The sequence below is a fragment of the Lygodium microphyllum genome, chromosome 23, assembly GCF_053477565.2.
Source record: "Lygodium microphyllum isolate KBCC chromosome 23, Lygodium_microphyllum_v1.1.10, whole genome shotgun sequence".
NCBI classification, from domain to species: Eukaryota; Viridiplantae; Streptophyta; class Polypodiopsida; order Schizaeales; family Lygodiaceae; genus Lygodium; species Lygodium microphyllum.
The window spans coordinates 73,526,469-73,546,871 of NC_141157.1; the positions used below are offsets into that span (position 1 = coordinate 73,526,469).

A 20,403-nucleotide genomic window follows, 5' to 3' on the forward strand; every position below is an offset into this window, starting at 1 on the left:
CCAGAATCCACTTGAGGTCTTTGATAGCTCACGAACTTAGCAAGCATTTTTGAAGAAAGGACTCTTGGATCTATAACGTCTACAGCCCATCCCATCGATGCATCTGATTTGATACTCTCAAAAAGCTCATCCCTCTTTGACTCTTTCAGTGTCTTAGAATCTACACATGCAAAGATTATTCGAGATGAGTTCTGCAATATAAAATATATTTGGTCTAGATTCCATCAAATAATTTGGTATAAACAACATGAATAGGATAATAATTGATGAAGACAGCAAAATAATGACATTTCACGTAAAAAGAACTGGCTATTATGTATACAAGTGTCAAATCAAGTAGCTCTGCACTATAAGAGCTATTTCCACATATATACATTCACATTAAGCATTTGCATTTGACATATTATGCCTAATTGAAACAGTTAGCATACCTATCAAACACAATCCTACAGTGTGCACTCTCTGAATGGAGCACAAGTTGGTGCTCACTAGATATTATGATTTGGAGGGCACATTATGGCCCAATTTTAGGGTTGTCAAGTATTCCAACATCCTAATTTTGCATTCAGAATACTAAGTACAGACTAGGGCTTGATGTACATGTAGAAACTGTGACCCTACTGTGAATGAGAAACCCTACCCCTAACTGTGTAGGGACACACAACACCTGATATACGAATTGTTATGCACTATGATGTTACATGCGATATGTGATTAACTAATTATACATTATGGCTGAATCAGCAAGTTATCAGTTGAATTATGTATTGCTTAAAGAACGGTCAAATATAATCTCAAGAGGGACCAAGAGGATGCCTCAATGGCAATGTCAAAGAATGAGGGCTGTAATGAAGAGGACATTAATAAGAAGGATCAGCACAAAGTATTTGAAGAATGAAAATCATCGCATCAACCCCTCTCTGAAACCAATGGAAGCATATTGGATAATAGGTCCTTTTTTTTGTTTTTCCATGGGGATCTTTTAGATTAGTCAATTTCATCATTAGGAGGGCAAACTTGTTTATTTGTTCCAAAAGTAAAGGAGCTCAGATTCAACATGCCAAAAACAACTTAGAGTAGATCCCCCAAAAGTTAATGTATATGAAATAAACATCTTGAGATTTAGTTGAGATGCAATTGTTGAACCCCTAACCCCACCACCACCATTGTTGCCCTCTCCCTGCCTTGCCATCCCTTAGCTTCCCCACCATCCTTCAACCTCAACTGTGCTTGCCTTGCTCAACCCTCGCATATAGTTATCCTCCTCACCAACTTGTCACCTCTCCCGCTGGGCTTGCCTCCTCCCCAAGCCTTCCCTCAACCACCCTTTTATTGAGCCACTAAAAATTACTATGCATTAATGCTTATTTTATTCTCCTTAAAACAGCCTCAACAGCAATTACATGCTGATTGTCAAAAATAGAAGGCTTTATTTTTGAAAGGCAAGACAAATGCCTAAAAATCATATATAAATAGAGCATATTGTGGCCATCCATCCTATCCTGGATTCTTCTACACCAGCAGGCAGTCATCTCCACGTAGCGCCCAAACCCTCTAGAGGACATCACCGGCGCGCTGGAGATCTGCTCCAGGCATCGCCCTGCTTCCTACTACCTCACCCAACTGGCAACTGCCATCACCAGCCCTTCCAGTTCATCCAGCTGCTGTCACTATCATTTGGGAGGCTTCACCCTCGTACTCCAACACTTGCCCTGCAGTTTTCAGCCTTTACCACCACCATGAAAACATTGCCTGGCTGTTTACTGCAATCTCCAGTCCGCTGTCATTTGCTTTTTGCCCTCACAAGTCCTATAGCTGCTGTCCAGTCAGGTGACCTGCTGCACACTGCATTCTTCATCAGCCACATTGTGTTTGTGCTAGTGGTGGAGCTGTCTATACAGCCAGCATACTGTGTTTTGCTGCCTTGAGGACTGTGCTTCCCTTTTTTCACTAATGGATTGTTGCTCCTAGACATAAGATAGGGAATGTGAATGGAAAACCAAGACATAAATGATAATGGGGATGTTAGCAATCTAGCCAGCTCATGTGAGTCTCAGTCATGCCTAACATTACCAGGGTATTTAGGCATTTTATTTTGGTCATCTTGATGATTAGTTAGGCATCTTATGCTGACCGACTTGCTACCATTTATGGCACTATTTTGGCCTATATATTCAAGGGCTCCCTCCTACATTAGTAGTTCATCACCTGAGGTTCTGTTGGAGAGAGGGAGCCAATGCCAGTGCCTACTGTTAGCAAATATGTCAACTCATGTGTAAGTATGTGCATGATTTGGGGCTGGGCTTCATATTGATCATATTTAGCATTTATTGCTGGCCAACCTAATCATATTGAGGACATATTTTTGTCCTATTTATTCAAGGTCTTCCTCCTTAGTCAGTCAATCACTCTTGTGGATCTTCTACTAGGGAGAGGAGCCAGTGTTGATGCCCACAGCCAGTGACTCACCAATGTATGCGACTGTCTCGTGTTAGATATATGGATTCCATTTCCCGAGTATACATTTGAGTTCTCACCTGTATTGTGTTCTTCAGTGCTCCTTCTTTCCTTTCTCTTTTGTCTTGAGTTCAGCAGTTTATTACAGCATATGTTTATGCTTCCATTGCTGCATCCACTTTTGACACTATTGTATGTGACTATCTCATGTTTGGTATATGGATTCTATTTCCCAAGCATTCTTCTGAGTTCTCTTCTTTGTAGTGTTCTTTTGTGTTTTTCTCTTCTATCCTTGTGTTCAACAATTCATTTCAGCATCTGCTTGTGCTTCCATTGCTACATCCACTTCTTACATGGTACCAAATTTCAAGATCTATGCTCTTGCTACTTTTTTCTGCTGATTGTAGGTCTTCCACTGCTGATCGTTGACTTTTCTTGATTACTCCACAGTCCGGCAGGCTGTGTTTCAACTTCTGCATTGTTTTATTGCTGATGCATCTGCGTTTTGATACACAACGGCCGCATTCACTGCATTTTATGCCTTTGCAGGCTGGGTGACAACAATTTCCAGCTTTTGATAGTGTTTGTTGGTTGTAATCCATCTCTTTTCTCTGATTTTGCAATCATTATTGTGATCAGCTGCTGGTGTACATTGCATGTGAACTCTGTTTAGTACAATCTATATTGTTGATTTGGTAGTACTCACTCTCTCCTCCTTGTTCCTTTATTTTCTCTTTCCATCCTCTCTAGATGGCTCCCCCCTATTGTTCCACTGATGAAAAATTACATGGCCTTGATTACCTAACATGGAGTGCTGTTATGAAAGCATGGTTTGTATGGAAGCACTTATGGTACGTCATTTCTGGAGTTTTTAAGCATCTTGAACGCCCTACTCCTCTTCTAGCTAATTTTGACAAGAACAAGTGTGAAGAAGTTGTGCTCACATGGGATAATGATGATGCTCGTGCCTATTCTACTCTTCTTCATTGCATCTCCAAAGAAGTCCTTCCAACAATCACCTCCTACAAGATTGCTCCAAGGATTTGAACAAAGCTTCAGATGTTGTACAAGGCCCCTTCGACCATGCATGCCATCACTCTTTAGTCGATCAGGGCCAAGGCTCAAACCGGATTTTCTTCAGATCGTTGGAAGGGCTTAGCAACCCCTCCTTCTACTACTTTCTAGTACCAGTGATGCAGTCATTCCTCAGGACTCTTCAATGCCAGAGAGAGTCTAAGAGGGTGGTGACTTAGGGCAACTGAGCCTCATCTATACAGGTGTATAGGAACACTTTGGTGGTCTAGCCAAAGACCAAGAATCCATGGTCACATATATTCAGAGGCATTTTTAACAAGTTGGTCTTGTATGCTACTACGAGACATTGTTGAGAAACACAAAAAGCTATTATGGTTCTCTATTTTTAGGAGCAAGTATAATCAACATCAACATCATGTTCTCTCCAAGGCACTCTGGTGGTGTGGCTTGCTCACCCACTACTTGGGTATCCATGGTCCTATTCTAGTGGTCTTTGTTGAATGGGCTATGATAAGTCATTATCATTACGTCCTTCTATTGTATCAATTTGCCCATGATCTAAGAGAACGTGTTAGCACTCTAAATAGCTTATGTGAGTCTGGGTCATGCCTAGCATTACTAGGGTATTTAGGCATTTTATTTTGGTCATCTTGATGATTATTTAGGCATCTTATGCTGGCCGACCTACTACCATTTATGGCACTATTTTGGCCTCTATATTCAAGAGCTCCCTCCTCAGTCAATCATTCATCACCTGAGGTTCTATTGGAGAGAGAGAGCCAATGCCAATGCCTACAAGCCAGTGACTCACTATTGTATGCGATTGTCTCATATTTGGTATATGGATTCCTTTTTTCTTTTTAGTTATCTTCTTTGCAATGTTCTTCAGTGTTTTTCTAACCATTTTTCTCACAATTCATTATCTATTACTAAAGAGAAGACATAATACACAAGGACATATCAATTTAACAGCCAATATGTAATTATTAACATCCATGATCCAACAAACTCCAATACATCACAAAAAGTAAATACCAGTAAGTAAAGTAATATAGACTGAATTACAAGCTAGTAAACTGCATATGCCATAAACAGTGAGCTAAGCTGCAATTAACATGTCAAAAAGGCTACAAAGCTATTAGTCTCAAGCATAAAGGCCCAAAGGGCAACTAAAAGTGTGATCATCAATGGCAACATCGCTGACAGGCAGCCCAATGGCCCATCATTGCCATACATGATATCCAGCCTCCACGTTGCAAGCTAAATCACTAAAAATCATCATATATGAAGTTTCCCCAACTACTCCTGAAGTGTCAACCTCATGATCATTAATATCAACAAATGATGCATCCCTCTATGCATCATTTGGATTCTCATCTTCTTGTTGCATCTCCAATCTATGAAAGGATTGAGCTTTATAGTCATACTATTGTATAACATTCATAAATTCACATTGAGAAATACTAAATCATTTGACCTCTCTATACAAAGTCGCTTTTTCTTCTTTGAAGCAATGTCAAAATATATGCTCCACAATTGCTCAAACAATAGGAGCTGGCTAAAATGCGAATGGCCTATTGTTGCAACTCAAGGCCATCAAAACCATAGTCCTCCCACAACAAAGCTATCCCAATTTTGCAATGAGCATCAACAACTACCTCAAGACACCAATGTGTTCCCTCAATTTGCTGGTATCAAGAAGTTAAAGGCAAACCTTGTGCAAAGTATTTCAAAAACAACTTCTTTGATCTTAGAGAGAAGTGATGGGGAAGGAATTGGTCATTCAAGATAAAGCCCACCATGTGAGCTCCTTGCTCAATGATGGGTGCGATCCATAGTAGGTTAGCAATATCCTTTAGTAATTTATTCAAGCAATGTGCCATACAAAATGAGACAACGATATGATAGTACCTACTACCTTGTTTGCATCCTCACCATCTACAACAAAGCTCGCAACATGCTTTGGGCCAATTAGCTAGTTACTAGTAATACAATCTAATGCAAGTACATCTGCACTTTTTCCTGTCCCAAATGCATCATGTGAAGATACGGAACACATCTCCCCATGAAAATAAGCTTGCCGATTGCCACACAATCACAAAACAAAACTCCTTTTGCTTCTCTAAGGCCACATCAGGACAAAATTGCATCTCAAATTGTGGCTCTTGAAGATATGCTTGTACCTAATTATACATAACATGAAACCATAAATAAACATATAAATACTCCATTTACTATGTTTGCTATGCTAGTTCGCTTATATCTTTATTGTTTTGGAAAGAACAATAAAGATAAAAATACTCTATTTGCTATGTTAGCTTTTCACTAGTTTGCTTGTATGAGCAAAGCTTATATGTCCACAAGCATGATCCTCCACCCCTCAATGAGCGGCCAACATTTGCCTTGTCCCACCATGACAGTTGACCAATCATTGAACCATCTTTCTCAACCCTCCACACAACACACAAGACAGAAAGATGATGCCATGTCATTGGACTAAAGGTTCCAAAAGATTGAAGGTGAAAAAGATTCAAGAAACATCTAGTAACTTAACTAAAGGGAAATGAGAAAAGAGGACAAAGATAAGAGAGGAGAGAGTTGAGACTCAAGAGAGAACAAGGCAAGTGCAAGCATAGCCGAGAGAGTTGAGTTGAGAGAAGAGAGCAAGTGGCAGAGATAAGAGGGGAGAGCTAAGAGAGGAGCATCAATGTCAACTAGAAGCGCACACGCACGCACACGCACACAGAGAAGTACAAGCAAAGGCTAAGGCAACAAGGTTGTGAGATAAGAAAACCCCAAATCCAAGAAAATATGTAACAAGCAAGAGCCAAGGCAAACATGTGCAATGAGACAAAATGTTCACATTCTCAGCATTTTCATATCGACAAAATTAAGATTAGGTAGGCATTCCCTATGACATTCTCACCAAGTAAGTGATGTCTCCAAGCATGGTCCCTAGCATTCCCTTGTCAAAGATGGGACAAGGAGCATCCCACCCAACAGGTACACATTTCCAACCCATATTTGGTCGAGCACACCATTTCAACAACCCAAGACTGTCAAAGTGCAACGGTGCGGAAGCGTAGGACTGAGAGAGAGAGAGAACGCAGAGAGAGAAGAGAGAGAAAGAGACAGTGGACGATGAAGATCTGCTGTATAAAGAATGCTGAATACAAAGATATGCAGATATATACACGGGCGCAGTGCGTTGGACTGCGTGTCTCCACCTCGACGATGCAACCTGCTGTTCACCTCGAAGTCCGCTGCAGTCTGCACTGTCTGCTGTCTGAAATCTGCGAACAGAGACGGAATCTGCACGCGTCACCGGTTTGTAATCTGCGAGCAGAGAAGTGTACCAAACTGCTGAGAATGTCGGGTATAAATAGCTGAAAAACCGGGGGAAAATAGGACGCCAGAAATGGCCAGGCGGCTGCATTAAATGCAGCCGACTGCCTGCTGCAGGTCGGACTGCCACGTGGCAGTCCGACTGCACCAGGCCACTTGCTGCCCTGATCTGATCTGATCTCTAACACCCCCTCTCAGAGCCTGGGCAAGGCAGAAGCCTGAGGGATCTAGAATGTCTCCGAAGTAGAGCCTGAGGAAGTGCCTTCGTAAACAAATCCGCAAGATTGTCCTCCGTCTTGCAGTACTCCACAGTGATGGTCTCATCCAGAAGTTTCTCTCGGATGGAGTGGTACTAGATCTCTATGTGCTTCGTCCGGGCATAAAAAACAGGGTTCCGTGCCAAGGCAATGCAACTCTCATTGTCACATCGCAGCAATGTAGGACGAGTCTAGGGGCACCCAAGCTCCTCCAATAATCTCCGAAGCCACACCACCTCGCATGTGGTGGAAGACGCGGCCCGATACTCCGCCTTAGTAGACGAAAGGGCTACCGTGGGCAGCTTTTTGCTACTCCATGAAATAACACCTGCACCCAAAGTAAAACAGTAACCTGTAGTAGACCGCCTGTGGTCCACGTCACCGGCCCAATCCGAGTCGCTCCAACCTGCAAGTATAAGATCTGAACCATCTGTGCCTGCACGGTAATGAATCCCTAAATCAGACGTCCCCCTCAAATACCGAAGTATCCTCTGAGCAACCTGCCAATGCACCATCTTAGGTTCACTCATGAACCCTGCCAAGAGCCCAACAGCAAAACATAGATCAACCCTGGTGTTGAGAAGCCAAATCAAAGACCCAATCAACTATCGATAGTGGGACGCATCCGCCAAAGGAGAAGCAGAATGGGAAGTAGCCTTCCAGTTCGGATCCATAGGAGTAGAGAGGGCCCGACAATCCTCCAGCTCAAAAGACACCAAGAGCTCCTGTACATACCTCTGTTGAGAGATAAAGATCCCCCTCTGAGACTGATAAATCTCATGGCCCAAAAAGAAATGGAGTAGACCCAAGTCCGTCATCTCGAACGTCCGATGTAAAGCTGACTTCGTCTCTTGGACCTGCTGTGCATCATCACCTGTGATAATCAAATCATCAACATATAAGACAAACAGCACACAACCATCCTCGGAAGTGTGAACATACAGCTGCGGATCGGCCTTGGACCGCCGATATCCCAACTGAGATTGGAGGAACGAATCAATCTTCTCGTTCCATGCACACGGAGCCTGCTTGAGGCCATACAAGGCCTTCTTCAACCTGTAGACTTTCCCATCTGAAGATCCAAAGCCAGGAGGCTGCTCAACATAGATCTCCTCCTTCAAATCACCATTGAGGAAGGCCAACTTCACATCCAACTGATAAACAGGCCATCTCCTATGGCCAGCCAAAGCAAGAACAGCTCTAATGGTCGCCATACGAGCTGTGGGGGCAAAAGTATCATGACAGTCAATACCTGGGCGCTGTGCAAAATCTTTAGCAACAAGGCGAGCCTTGTGCTTATCCAAAGTACCATCGCTAAGGTATTTGATCTTGAAGATCCACTTGACTCCAATCACCTTCTTCTTCGGGGAGCGAGGCACGAGTGACCAAGTGCCATTCCTCTCAATAGCCTCCAACTCGGCTTCCATAGCTTTCTTCCATGGGGCGGACTGTAAAGCCTCCTTCACGGAGGTGGGCTCTCGATCCTGCATAACACGGGTCATCAAACAATAGTTGGAGCAAACAAGCTCCGTAAAATGTGTCTGGTGCCTCCGTGACCGCCGCGGACCATCCTACGGTCCCCACTCCTCAGGAACCCCCTCAATCCCTGAATCACGGAGTGTGTCACGGGCCCAGCGAGGAGGAGGCCGAACCTCCCCTCGTCGTTCTCCATCAGCAGAAGACTCTGGAATATCCACCGGTGGTAACTGTCGTTCTCCATCAGCAAAAGACTCTGGAATATCCACCGGTGGTAACTCCTCAGAGGTGTCCGGTGGAACAGTAGACTCTGTGTCAGAAACAGAATCATAATCAAAAGGCACGGGCTCCAGTGGAACTGTAGAAGGAGCCCAACTCTCCCCTGGATCTCCAAGAACGGGATGCTCCTCACCCGTTGAAGTAGCCGGAACCTCCACAAACCGCACATCATGGCTAGTGTACACATCCCGCTTGACGGGATTATATAGTCGGTAGCCTTGGGACTGGGAGCTGTAGCCAACAAATACCTGTTTTCGGGAAGCTGCTTCAAATTTATCACGATGAGCCTTGGAAATGTGAACATAGGCATCACACCCAAAGACCCGAAAGTAAGAAACATCTGGCTTCGTCCCAAAATAAGCCTCAAATGGGGTCATCCCTTCCACGGCCGAAGTAGGGGATCGATTAAGGATGTGGACTGCAGTAGCCACAGCCTCGGCCCACAGAACCTGAGGGGTCTGTCGGTGCTCCATCATGGTGCGCGCCATCTCGATCACACTGCGGTTCTTCCGTTCAAGAATACCATTTTCTTGAGGAGTGTTGATATTGGCAAACTCCTGGTGAATTCCTCTATCTGCACAAAACCGAGCAAACTCATTAGAAACAAATTCACCTCCCTTGTCGGATCGCAAGGTCTTCAACTTCCGGCCCGATCGGTTCTCCTCAAAGAGAAGCCAATCCTCGAAGTGCGAGAAAGCTTCTGACTTTAGTGCCAAAAAGTAGGCCCATGTCATCCTGCTGTAGTCATCCACGATCAGCATGAAGTACGAGCTCCCACGCAGAGACTCATTCCTCATAGGGCCACATAGATCCGTAGATACTAGCTCCATCGGTGTAGTAGACCGCCGCGAAGCTGTGTGGGGAATGGCATCCCTATGTTGGTTCCCCCGTATGCAGGAGACACATGGCTGCTGGCTCACCACTATATCCGGCAACCCTCGAACAAGCTGTCCACGTGACGCCCTCCGAAGATAGTCATAGTTCAGGTGACCAAACCGAGCATGCCATAACTCTGACTATGACTGAGAGGTAAGAAAAAGAGTAGAGAGGGCAGTGGAAGACTTCAGTTTGTAAATGCCGTTCTCCTCATATCCGGATGAGAGAACCTTCCTCGATCCACGATCAAGGACTCGCACTGTAGAACTGTCAAACTCCACCAAAAGACCAAGGGAGCAAATCTTACGAACTGAAAGGAGATGGTACCCTAATCCTGGTACATGCAAAACCTTTGAGGTATGGATACCACCTCGTCCATCCGGAATAAGCTGCATCTTACCCCGACCTGCAATAGAAACTGAAGAGCTGACTCCAATGAGAATCTGCCCACGCGAGGGTCGTAACTGGGCAACACCATCTGATGAAGGAGTCATGTGTCGTGAGGCACCACTATTAACAATCCATTCTCGAGCCTGGGGAGCCGTCATCGCAGCATTAAAAGCATTCGGTGAAGCGTCCTCAATGACAACTAGATGAAGAAATGCAGCTGATGAGGGTGCAGCCACCGCTCCAAAATCCTTGGTGTCCTTCTTCTTGGTGTCCTTCGTATCTTTGTCAGGGCAATCCTTCTTCCAATGGCCAGTCTTTCCACAAATATAGCATGTGGAGTCTTTGTTCTTGTCCTTTTTGGACTTGTTATCCCCCTTCTTCTTCTTTTGGTCCTTCCCCTTCTTCTGAGAGGCTTGACCTGTCAGCGTCTTCGACTTGGAAGCATTCTGTCCCTTTAACTGTTCCTCTTGGTCCAAGACCATAGGAACCAACTCTTCCCACCGAAGAGTAGACTCGCGCCCCGAAACAATAAGGGCAGAGTAAAATGTACCGAATCGTGGCGGCAACTGGAACAATAGTGTGATCGCCATGTCTTCGAAGGAAATCGGCTTCCCTGCATTCTGAACCTGCATCTGTAGCTGCCTTAGCTTGTTAATGTGCTCCCGTAGCAAAGAAGACTTATTTACGAACAAGGTCCGCATCTGTACCTCCAAAGAAACCCGCTTCATTAGGGTCATCCAATTGTACATCTGATCAAGCTCCAGCCATATCTCCCGAGCCACCGTCAAGTGCTCGATGTGAGCAATCACGACTGTAGTGCATGATAGAAAGAGAAAGGATCGAATCCTGGCATTCAGTTTGTCCCAATGAGACTAGGCCTTGGCCAACTCCGCACGAGCATCGGAAGAGAGTTTGGACTCATCTCTTACCGAGGGCCGGTCAATCTCCTCCTGTACCAGCTCCGCCAAATCATAGGACTCAAGGATGGCCAACATCATGACGCGCCAAATGCGGTAGTTGTCGCCGTCGAGCTTCTGATCTGCGGGAAGAGCCGGTAAGACAGGCACCTTCCGGTCCATAATCGCCTGGAACTCCAAGTCAATCTCTGTAGACATCTTCACCTGCAATGCCCTCACAAACGCAAAAGCAGCCCCCTCTGACTGGGAAAACTCAGCCTGCTAAGGCTCTTCTGCGTCCTGAACCTTCTTCACCCGCCGGAGGGGATGAAAAAGCAAAACCTGCACTTGTAGGCTGAAAACTCAAACTTCCTCCACGTCAAACAGCAGTAAACAGCAGCAAATCCACCACCTGTACTCCTTTCCTGTGCGCCCACACTCGTTTCAGCCTTGTTCCAAGGCGCAGCCCTCCTGTCTGCCCTTAAACGCAAAAAACGCAAATTTGTGTCACGATGGAAACTCCTCTTCAGGTTGATTCTGCGCTCAGTCAGCCCTCAAACACTGCTCTGATACCATGTCAGAGTGCAGCGGTGCGGAAGCGTAGGACTGAGAGAGAGAGAGAACGCAGAGAGAGAAGAGAGAGAAAGAGGCAGTGGACGATGAAGATCTGCTGTATAAAGAATGCTGAATACAAAGATATGCAGATATATACACGGGCGCAGTGCGCTGGACTGCGTGTCTCCACCTCGACGATGCAACCTGCTGTTCACCTCGAAGTCCGCTGCAATCTGCACTGTCTGCTGTCTGAAATCTGCGAACAGAGACCGAATCTGCGCGTGTCACCGGTTTGTAATCTGCGAGCAGAGAAGTGTACCAGACTGCTGAGAATGTCAAGTATAAATAGCCGAAAAACCGAGGGAAAATAGGGCGCCAGAAATGGCCAGGCAGCTGCATTAAATGCAGCCGACTGCCTGCTGCAGGTCGGCAGTGCAGTCCGACTGCACCAGGCCACCTGCTGCCCTGATCTGATCTAATCTGATCTCTAACAGACCCTATTCCAATTGTTCCTTGTCACTATATTGCTACTACATTTCTAGATATTTCTGGAGTATAACACACTCTCCAAGCTATTCTCAACATCTTTGACACCAGTCTTAGCTCACCTCATCCCCCATCCTCTAGACACGAGGGTTTGAGGCCCCTACTGTATCATATTCATTCATACTCATTCCCTCTTCATTTGGGCATTCTATAGAATGTATTCCACTATTATTATATGTTTTGTGTCTCTTTGTTTGCCCTAACAATTCTTTACATAGTTGTAGAGCTAGGTGCTCATACTAACACTCAAGGAGAGATGTTTCAACCATCGTCACCAAAGCAATCCCTCTTGAAGCCTATCTCTTAGGCATCAATATCCTCCTCATTGGAGGCTCTAAGAAAATAGTACCCAAAATCTTCTTCCTAAAGCAAGGCATTCCTCATATCAAAGAGATCCTTCCAACATCCATGTACTCTCTCACTAAAGAACATGCAAAGATTCTAAAGCAAAGATATGAGAGAGTCAAACGAGGGTTGAGCCCTTGTGCTCAAGATCTATCTCATCACACTCCTACCCCTTCGCCAGATCATCCCAATGACCATGTTTATATCCAAGAGAAAGATGCACAACAATCCATGTATGTCAAGGATCCAAAACCTCATTCAACATGGGCATAGTAACATTCAAAACACTACCACACCCAATCTATCCACCCCACAAGAATTGTTGCAAGAAATACATGTTTAACATTCAGCTAGTCTTTGTTTGTTAACTTTGTCTAATGTGAAGCCATGGATACAAGTATTCATGATAAACTTGATCTATACTAGTATGTGAGTGTTAATAGAGCTGGCTAAAGAGCAAGACCAATAGGTAGCCCTCTCATTCAATTGCAAATTTTAGAGATTTTTCTTTTGCTACATTACATTATCACAAATTCCATCAATCCCAATTGTTGCTCACATTCCTTCTGTTGCACATTCATATCCATATTCACCTTCACACATTCCTCAATTCATCACACTCAAAGGGTAAACTTCCTTTAGATATGTATCCCATAAGTTCTTTCACCATCCTGCAACTCAACAATGGGGATGCACCAATGATGGGGCAATGATGGGGGTATACCCCCTAAACCAAGCACCTAGGGAACCTATGCAAAGGGTATCCACCCCACATATATCAAGCCTTGAACATCACTTAAATAGCTACATAGTTTGCACAAATGCCTATGCTTGGTGGGCCATTACATATTATCAAACATACCACCTACTATAAGTCAACTCCCACAAGGCATTGTACCAACCACCTTGGTGCTAACTATAGTATCAAGCCAAACATTTACATTACGCACCACAAACCACACACACCATACCTCGCTCATCTTTTCATCCTTCCCCTATGGCAAAATATCATTTTCAATAAGACTCACTTCAATACATCAAACTTCACCACTTGGTCAAACCTTATGCAACATGTTGGACTAACAAGATTTACGGTACCTTGTTCAAGGGCTAGAAACCCAACCAAACCCTCAATAGTCCTCTCGTAAGGTAGTTTGCACTCGCAAAATTAAAAATACTATAGCCATAGTCGAGCTCATGCAAGGTCTATTACCTCAATTCCACTCTCAATTACAATACTTTAATCTTGCATCTAACCAGTTAGCACACATTAATTGTTATAAGGCTTGTGAGGACTCGATAAATCAACCTTGACCATGAGCTCCAAGAGCTTAGAATACTGGGCCAAGATTATCTAAAGATCCAAACTAGCCAAAATATTGGCGATATTTATCCAAATCTACAACTATAGAGCCTCCCAAGTTAGTGTCAGAGTGCAGGATGCGAAAGCGTAGGACCAAGACTGAGAGAGAGTGAACACAAAGAGAAGAGAGGGAGAGACAAAAGGAGACAATGTAAATGCAGAAAATCTGCGGTATAGTATGCTGTATAAGAGTGCAGAAATACACAAGGGGACAAAGGAAATATCTGCGTATGTCTCCGACTTGATGACCTCGATCTCCGTCAGCCTGAGCACAGTCTGTCTCAGCCAACAGATCTCAAGATCAGAATCTGAATAATGAATGCTGAATTGTGCCACAAAACCGGCTATAAATAGCCAAAAAATAGGAAATAACTGCAGCAGGTCGGCTGCATTAAATGCAGCCGACTGCAGTAAAAACTGTTTGACTGCAGCAACCTGTCCAACTGCAGGTGCTGATGTGGCACCTGCTGACGTGGCACTAACGTCCGTACTGTCTAGGAAATGACTGGCTAACACCCCCTCTCAGATCCTGGACGGGTCAAAAGACTGAGGAATCTGGAATGCTGCTAAAGAAGAGCCTGGGAAAGCGCCTTCGTAAACAAATCTGCAAGATTATCCTCCGTCTTGCAGTACTCCACATCAATGGTCCCATCCAGAAGCTTCTCCCGAATGAAGTGATACAGGATCTCAATGTGCTTCGTCCGGGCATGGAATATTGGATTCCGTACCAAGGCAATGCAACTCTCATTGTCGCACCGCAGAAGAGTAGGACGAGTCTATGGGCAACCAAGCTCCTCCAACAATCTCCGAAGCCACACAATCTCACATGTGGTGGAAGATGCAGCCCGATACTCCACCTCAGTAGAAGAAAGGGCTACCATGGGCTGCTTCTTGCTACTCCAAGAGATAACACCTGTACCCAAGATAAAACAATAGCCTGTAGTAAATCGTCGGTGGTCCACATCTCCAGCCCAATCAGAGTCACTCCAACCTGCAAGAACCAGATCGGAAGCATCTGTACCTGCGGGATAAGAAATCCCTAAGTCAGAGGTCCCCCTCAAATACCGAAGAATCCTCAAGGCAGCCTGCCAATGCACCTGTTTGGGTTCTATCATGAACCCTCCCAAAAGACCCATAGCAAAACAAAGATCAACACGAGTGTTGAGAAGCCAAATCAAGGATCCAATCAACTGACGGTAGCGTGAAGCATCCATAATCACGGGAGAATCTGAGTGTGAAGTGGCCTTCCAATTCGGATCTATAGGAGTAGTAATGGGCCGACAAGTCTCCATCTCAAAAGTCACCAAGAGCTCTTGAATGTACCTCTGCTAAGAGATGAAAATCCCCCTCTAAGACTGATAAATCTCATGACCCAAGAAGAAATGAAAAAGCCTCGAATCCGTCATCTCGAATGCCTGATGTAAAGCTGTCTTGGTCTCTCAGACCTTCTGTGCATGATCCCCTTTGAAAATCAAATCATCAACATATAACACGAACAGCACACGACCAACCTCGGAAGTGTGCACATAAAGCTGCGGATCGGCCTTGGAGCGCCGATATCCCAACTTCGGCTGAAGAAACAAGTCAATCTTCTCGTTCCATGCACGCGGAGCTTGCTTGAGGCTATACAAGGCCTTCTTCAATCTGTAAACTTTCCCATCCGAGGATCCAAAGCCAAGAGGCTGCTCAACATAGATCTCCTCCTGCAAGTCACCATTCAAAAAGGTCGACTTCACATCCAACTGATAAACAGGCCATCTCCTATAGCCAGCCAAGGCAAGAACAGCTCGAATAGTCGCCATACGAGCAGTGGGGGCAAAAGTATCATGGAAATCAATGCCTGGGCGCTGAGCAAAACCTTTAGCAACAAGGCAAGCCTTGTGCTTGTCCAAAGAACTATCGATAAGGTACTTGGTCTTGAAGGCCCACTTGGCATCAATCACCTTCTGGTGAGAGGGACGAGGCACAAGAGACCAAGTGCCATTCCTCTCAATAGCCTCCAACTCGGCTTCCATGGCCTTCCGCCAATGATCAAACTGCAAAGCCTCCTTCATTGAAGTGGGCTCTCGATCCTGCATAACACGGGTCAGCAAACAATAGCTAGAGCAAACAAGCTCCAAAGAATGCGCCTGGTTCCTCCGTGACCTCCGTGGTCCATCCTATGGTTCCCACTCCTCAGGGACCCCCTCGATCCCTAAATCTCGAAGGGTGTCACGGGTGACGGGCCCAACAAGGAGGACGAACCTCTCCCCGTCGCTCTCCATTTGCTAAAGACTCAAAAACCTCCACCGGAGAAAGCTCCTCGGGAGTAGCCGGTGAAAGAGAAAACTCTGAATCCGAAGAAGAATCTCCATCAAGAGGCTCTGGCTCCAAAGAAACTGTCTCAGGAGTCCAACTCTCCCTTGGATCTCCAAGGACAAGGTGCTCCCCACCCCCCTTTGTGGCCGGTACTTCCACGAACCGCACATCTCGGCTCGTGTAGACATCCCGCTTAACGGGATCAAACAAACGATAACCTTGGAATTGGGAGCTATAGCCAACAAAAACCTGTTGTCGGGAAGCCGCCTCGAACTTATCATGTTGCGTCTTCGGAATGTGCACATAAGCGTCACACCCAAAGATCCTGAAATAAGAGACATCAAGCTTAGTCCCGAAGTAAGCCTCAAAAGGTGTCATCCTATTATTGGCCGAAGTGGGAGTTCGATTAAGGATGTGAACTGCGGTAGCCACTGCCTCAACCCACAGAAACTGAGATGTCTGCCGGTGCTCCATCATGGTGCGTGCCATTTCGATCACACTTCGGTTCTTCCGCTCCAAAATGCCATTCTCTTGGGGAGTGTTGATATTAGCAGACTCCTGGTGAATGCCCCTATCTGCACAAAAACGAGCAAACTCATTAGACATAAATTCATCTCCCTTGTCTGAACACAAGGTCTTCAGTCTCGCCGGCCAGAACGGTTCTTCTAAAAAAGAAGTCAATCCTTGAAATGAGAGAAAGCCTCCAACTTCAAAGTCAAGAAATAGGCCGAAGTCATCCTGCTATAGTCATCTACGATCAAAATGAAAAACAAGCTCCCCTTCAAGGACTCGGTCCTCATCAGGCCACAAAGATCCGTAGATACAAGCTCCATGGGTGAAGTAGACTACCTAGAAGCTTTGTTGGGAATCGCATCCCAATGTAGTTTCCCACGAATGCAGAAGACACATGGCTGATGGCTCACCGCTATGTCCCCGACAAGCCTCGAACAAAGGACCCTCGCAATGCCTTCCGAAGGTACTTGTAGTTCAAGTGGCCAAACCAAGCATGCCATAGCTCGGACTGTGTCTGAGAAGTAAAAAGAAGATAAGTAAGATCTGAAGAAGACTTCAATTTGTAGACTTCATTCTCCTCATACCCTACAGAGAGAACCTTCCTCGATCCACGATCAAGGACTCAAACAGTATCACTGTCAAACTCCACCAAGAAGTCAAGAGCACAAATCTTATGAAACGAAAGTAAATGATACCCCAATCCTGGCACATGCAACACCTCAGAGGTGTGGGTACCACCACGTCCATCTGAAATAAGCTGCATCTCACCCCGCGGAGCAATAGACACAGAAGAGCAATCTCCAATGAGAATCTGCCCACGCGAAGGTCGCAAATAGGCAACACCAATGGAAGGAGTCATGTGCCATGAGGCACCACTGTCCACAAGCCACTCTCGAGTCTGGGGAGCTGTCATCGCAACATCAGAAATTATCGGTGTAGAGTTCTCAATGACTACTAAGTGTAGAAAAGCAGCTGATGAGGGTGCTGTCAGAGTGCAGCGGTGCGGAAGCGTAGGACTGAGAGTGAGAGAACGCAGAGAGAGAAGGGAGAGAAAGAGACAGTGTACACTGAAGATCTGCTATATAAAGAATGCTGAATACAAAGATATACACGGGCGCAGTGCGCTGGACTGCGTGTCTCCACCTCGACGATGCGACCTGCTGTCCACCTCGAAGTCTGCTGCAGTCTGCACTGTCTGCTGTCAGAAATCTGCGAACAGAGACAGAGATCTGCACGGCACCGGTCTGTAATCTGCGACAGAGAATGAATGGGAAGACTGCTGGAGACCTCAGGTATAAATAGCCGAAATCTGCCCAAAGAATAGGACAGGTCGGCTGCATTAAATGCAGCCGACTGGGCTGCAGGCAGTCGGACTGCCACGTGGCAGTCCGACTGCACAGTCCGACTGTGCAGCCCTGGTGCAGCCCTGGTGCAGCCCTGGCTATGATCTCTCTAACACCCCCTCTCAGAGCCTGGGCAGGGCAGAAGCCTGAGGGATCTGGAATGTTGCCGAAGTAGAGCCTGAGGAAGAGCCTTCGTAAACAAATCCGCAAGATTATCCTCCGTCTTGCAATACTCCACAGTGATGGTCTCATCCAGAAGCTTTTCTCGGATGAAGTGGTACTGGATCTCAATGTGCTTCGTCCGAGCATGAAAAACAGGGTTCCTTGCCAAGGCAATGCAACTCTCATTGTCACATCGCAGCAATGTAGGACGAGTCTGGGGGCACCCAAGCTCCTCCAACAGTCTCCGAAGCCACACAACCTCGCATGTGGTGGAAGACGCGGCCCGATACTCCGCCTCAGTAGACGAAAGGGCTACCGTGGGCTGCTTCTTGCTACTCCAAGAAATAACACCTGCACCCAAAGTAAAGCAGTAACCTGTTGTAGACCGCCTGTGGTCCACGTCACCGGCCCAATCCGAGTCGCTCCAACCTGCAAGTACAAGATCTGACCCATCTGTCCCTGCGGGGTAATGAATCCCCAAATCAGACGTCCCCCTCAGATACCGAAGTATCCTCTGAGCAGCCTGCCAATGCACCGTCTTAGGTTCACTCATGAACCCTGCCAAGAGCCCAACAGCAAAACATAGATCAACCCTGGTGTTGAGAAGCCAAATCAAAGACCCTATCAACTGTCGATAGCGGGAAGCATCCGCCAAAGGAGAAGCTGAGTGGGAAGTGGCCTTCCAGTTCGGATCCATAGGAGTAGAGAGGGCCCGACAATCTTCCATCTCAAAAGACACCAAGAGCTCCTGTACATATCTCTGTTGGGAGAGAAAGATCCCCCTCTGAGACTGAAAAATCTCATGTCCTAAAAAGAAATGGAGTAGCCCCAAATCCGTCATCTCGAACGTCCGATGTAAAGCTGACTTTGTCTCCTGGACCTGCTGTGCATCATCACCTGTGACAATCAAATCATCAACATATAATACAAACAGCACACAACCATCCTCGGAAGTGTGAACATACAGCTGCGGATCGGCCTTGGACCGCCGATATCCCAACTGAGTCTGGAGGAACGAATCAATCTTCTCGTTCCAAGCTCGCGGGGCCTGCTTGAGACCATACAGGGCCTTCTTCAACCTGTAGACTTTCCCATCTGAAGAACCAAAGCCAGGAGGCTGCTCAACGTAGATCTCCTCCTTCAAATCACCATTCAGGAAGGCCGACTTCACATCCAGCTGATAAACAGACCATCTCCTATGGCCAGCCAAAGCAAGAACAGCTCTAATGGTTGCCATACGAGCTGTAGGGGCAAAGGTGTCATGACAGTCAATCCCTGGGCGCTGCGCAAAACCCTTAGCAACAAGGCGAGCCTTGTGCTTATCCAAAGTACCATCACTGAGATATTTGGTCTTGAAGACCCACTTGACTCCAATCACCTTCTTCTTCGGGGGGCGTGGCACAAGTGACCAAGTGCCATTCCTCTCAATAGCCTCCAACTCAGCTTCCATAGCTTTCTTCCATGGGGCGGACTGTAAAGCCTCCTTCACGGAGGTGGGCTCTCGATCCTACATAACTCGGGACATCAAACAATAATTGGAGCACACAAGCTCCGAAGAATGCGCCTGGTGCCTCCGTGACCGCCGCGGACCATCCTGCGGTCCCCACTCCTCAGGAACCCCCTCCATCCCTGAATCACGGAGTGTGTCACGGGCCCAACGAGGAGGAGGCCGAACCTCCCCTCGTCGTTCTCCATCAGTAGAAGACTCTGGAATGTCCACCGGTGGTAACTCCTCAGAAGGATCCGGTGGAACTGTAGACTCTGTGTCAGAAACAGAATCATAATCAAACGGCACAGGCTCCAGTGGAACTGTAGAAGGAGCCAAGCTCTCCCCTGGATCTCCAAGAACGGGATGCTCCTCACCCGTTGAAGAAGCCGGAACCTCCACAAACCGCACATCACGGCTAGTATATACATTCCGCTTGACGGGATCATAGAGTCGGTAGCCTTGGGACTGGGAGCTGTAGCCAACAAATACCTGTTTGCGGGAAGCCGCTTCGAATTTGTCACGGTGAGCTTTGGGGATGTGAACATAGGCATCACACCCAAAGACCCGAAAGTAAGAAACATCTGGCTTCGACCCAAAATACGCCTCAAATGGAGTCATCCCTTCCACGGCCGAAGTAGGAGATCGGTTAAGAATGTGGACTGCAGTAGCCACAGCCTCGGCCCACAGAACCTGGGGGGTCTGTCGGTGCTCCATCATGGTGCGCGCCATCTCGATCACACTGCGGTTCTTCCGTTCGAGAATACCATTTTCTTGTGGA

General features: G+C 46.3%; 1 protein-coding gene across 3 annotated transcripts in view; it reads right to left on the bottom strand.

The window, feature by feature from the left end:
* The window catches only part of LOC148016333 (Polynucleotidyl transferase, ribonuclease H-like superfamily protein), a 63,279-nt gene that overhangs the window by 19,882 nt on the left and 22,994 nt on the right, over positions 1 to 20,403 (bottom strand). For all 3 annotated transcript variants that reach the window (XM_087663974.1, XM_087663972.1, XM_087663973.1), the window contains exon 3: positions 37 to 160. In XM_087663974.1, the coding sequence (XP_087520100.1) occupies positions 37 to 160 (124 nt within the window). The remainder of the gene's footprint in view (positions 1 to 36; positions 161 to 20,403) is intronic.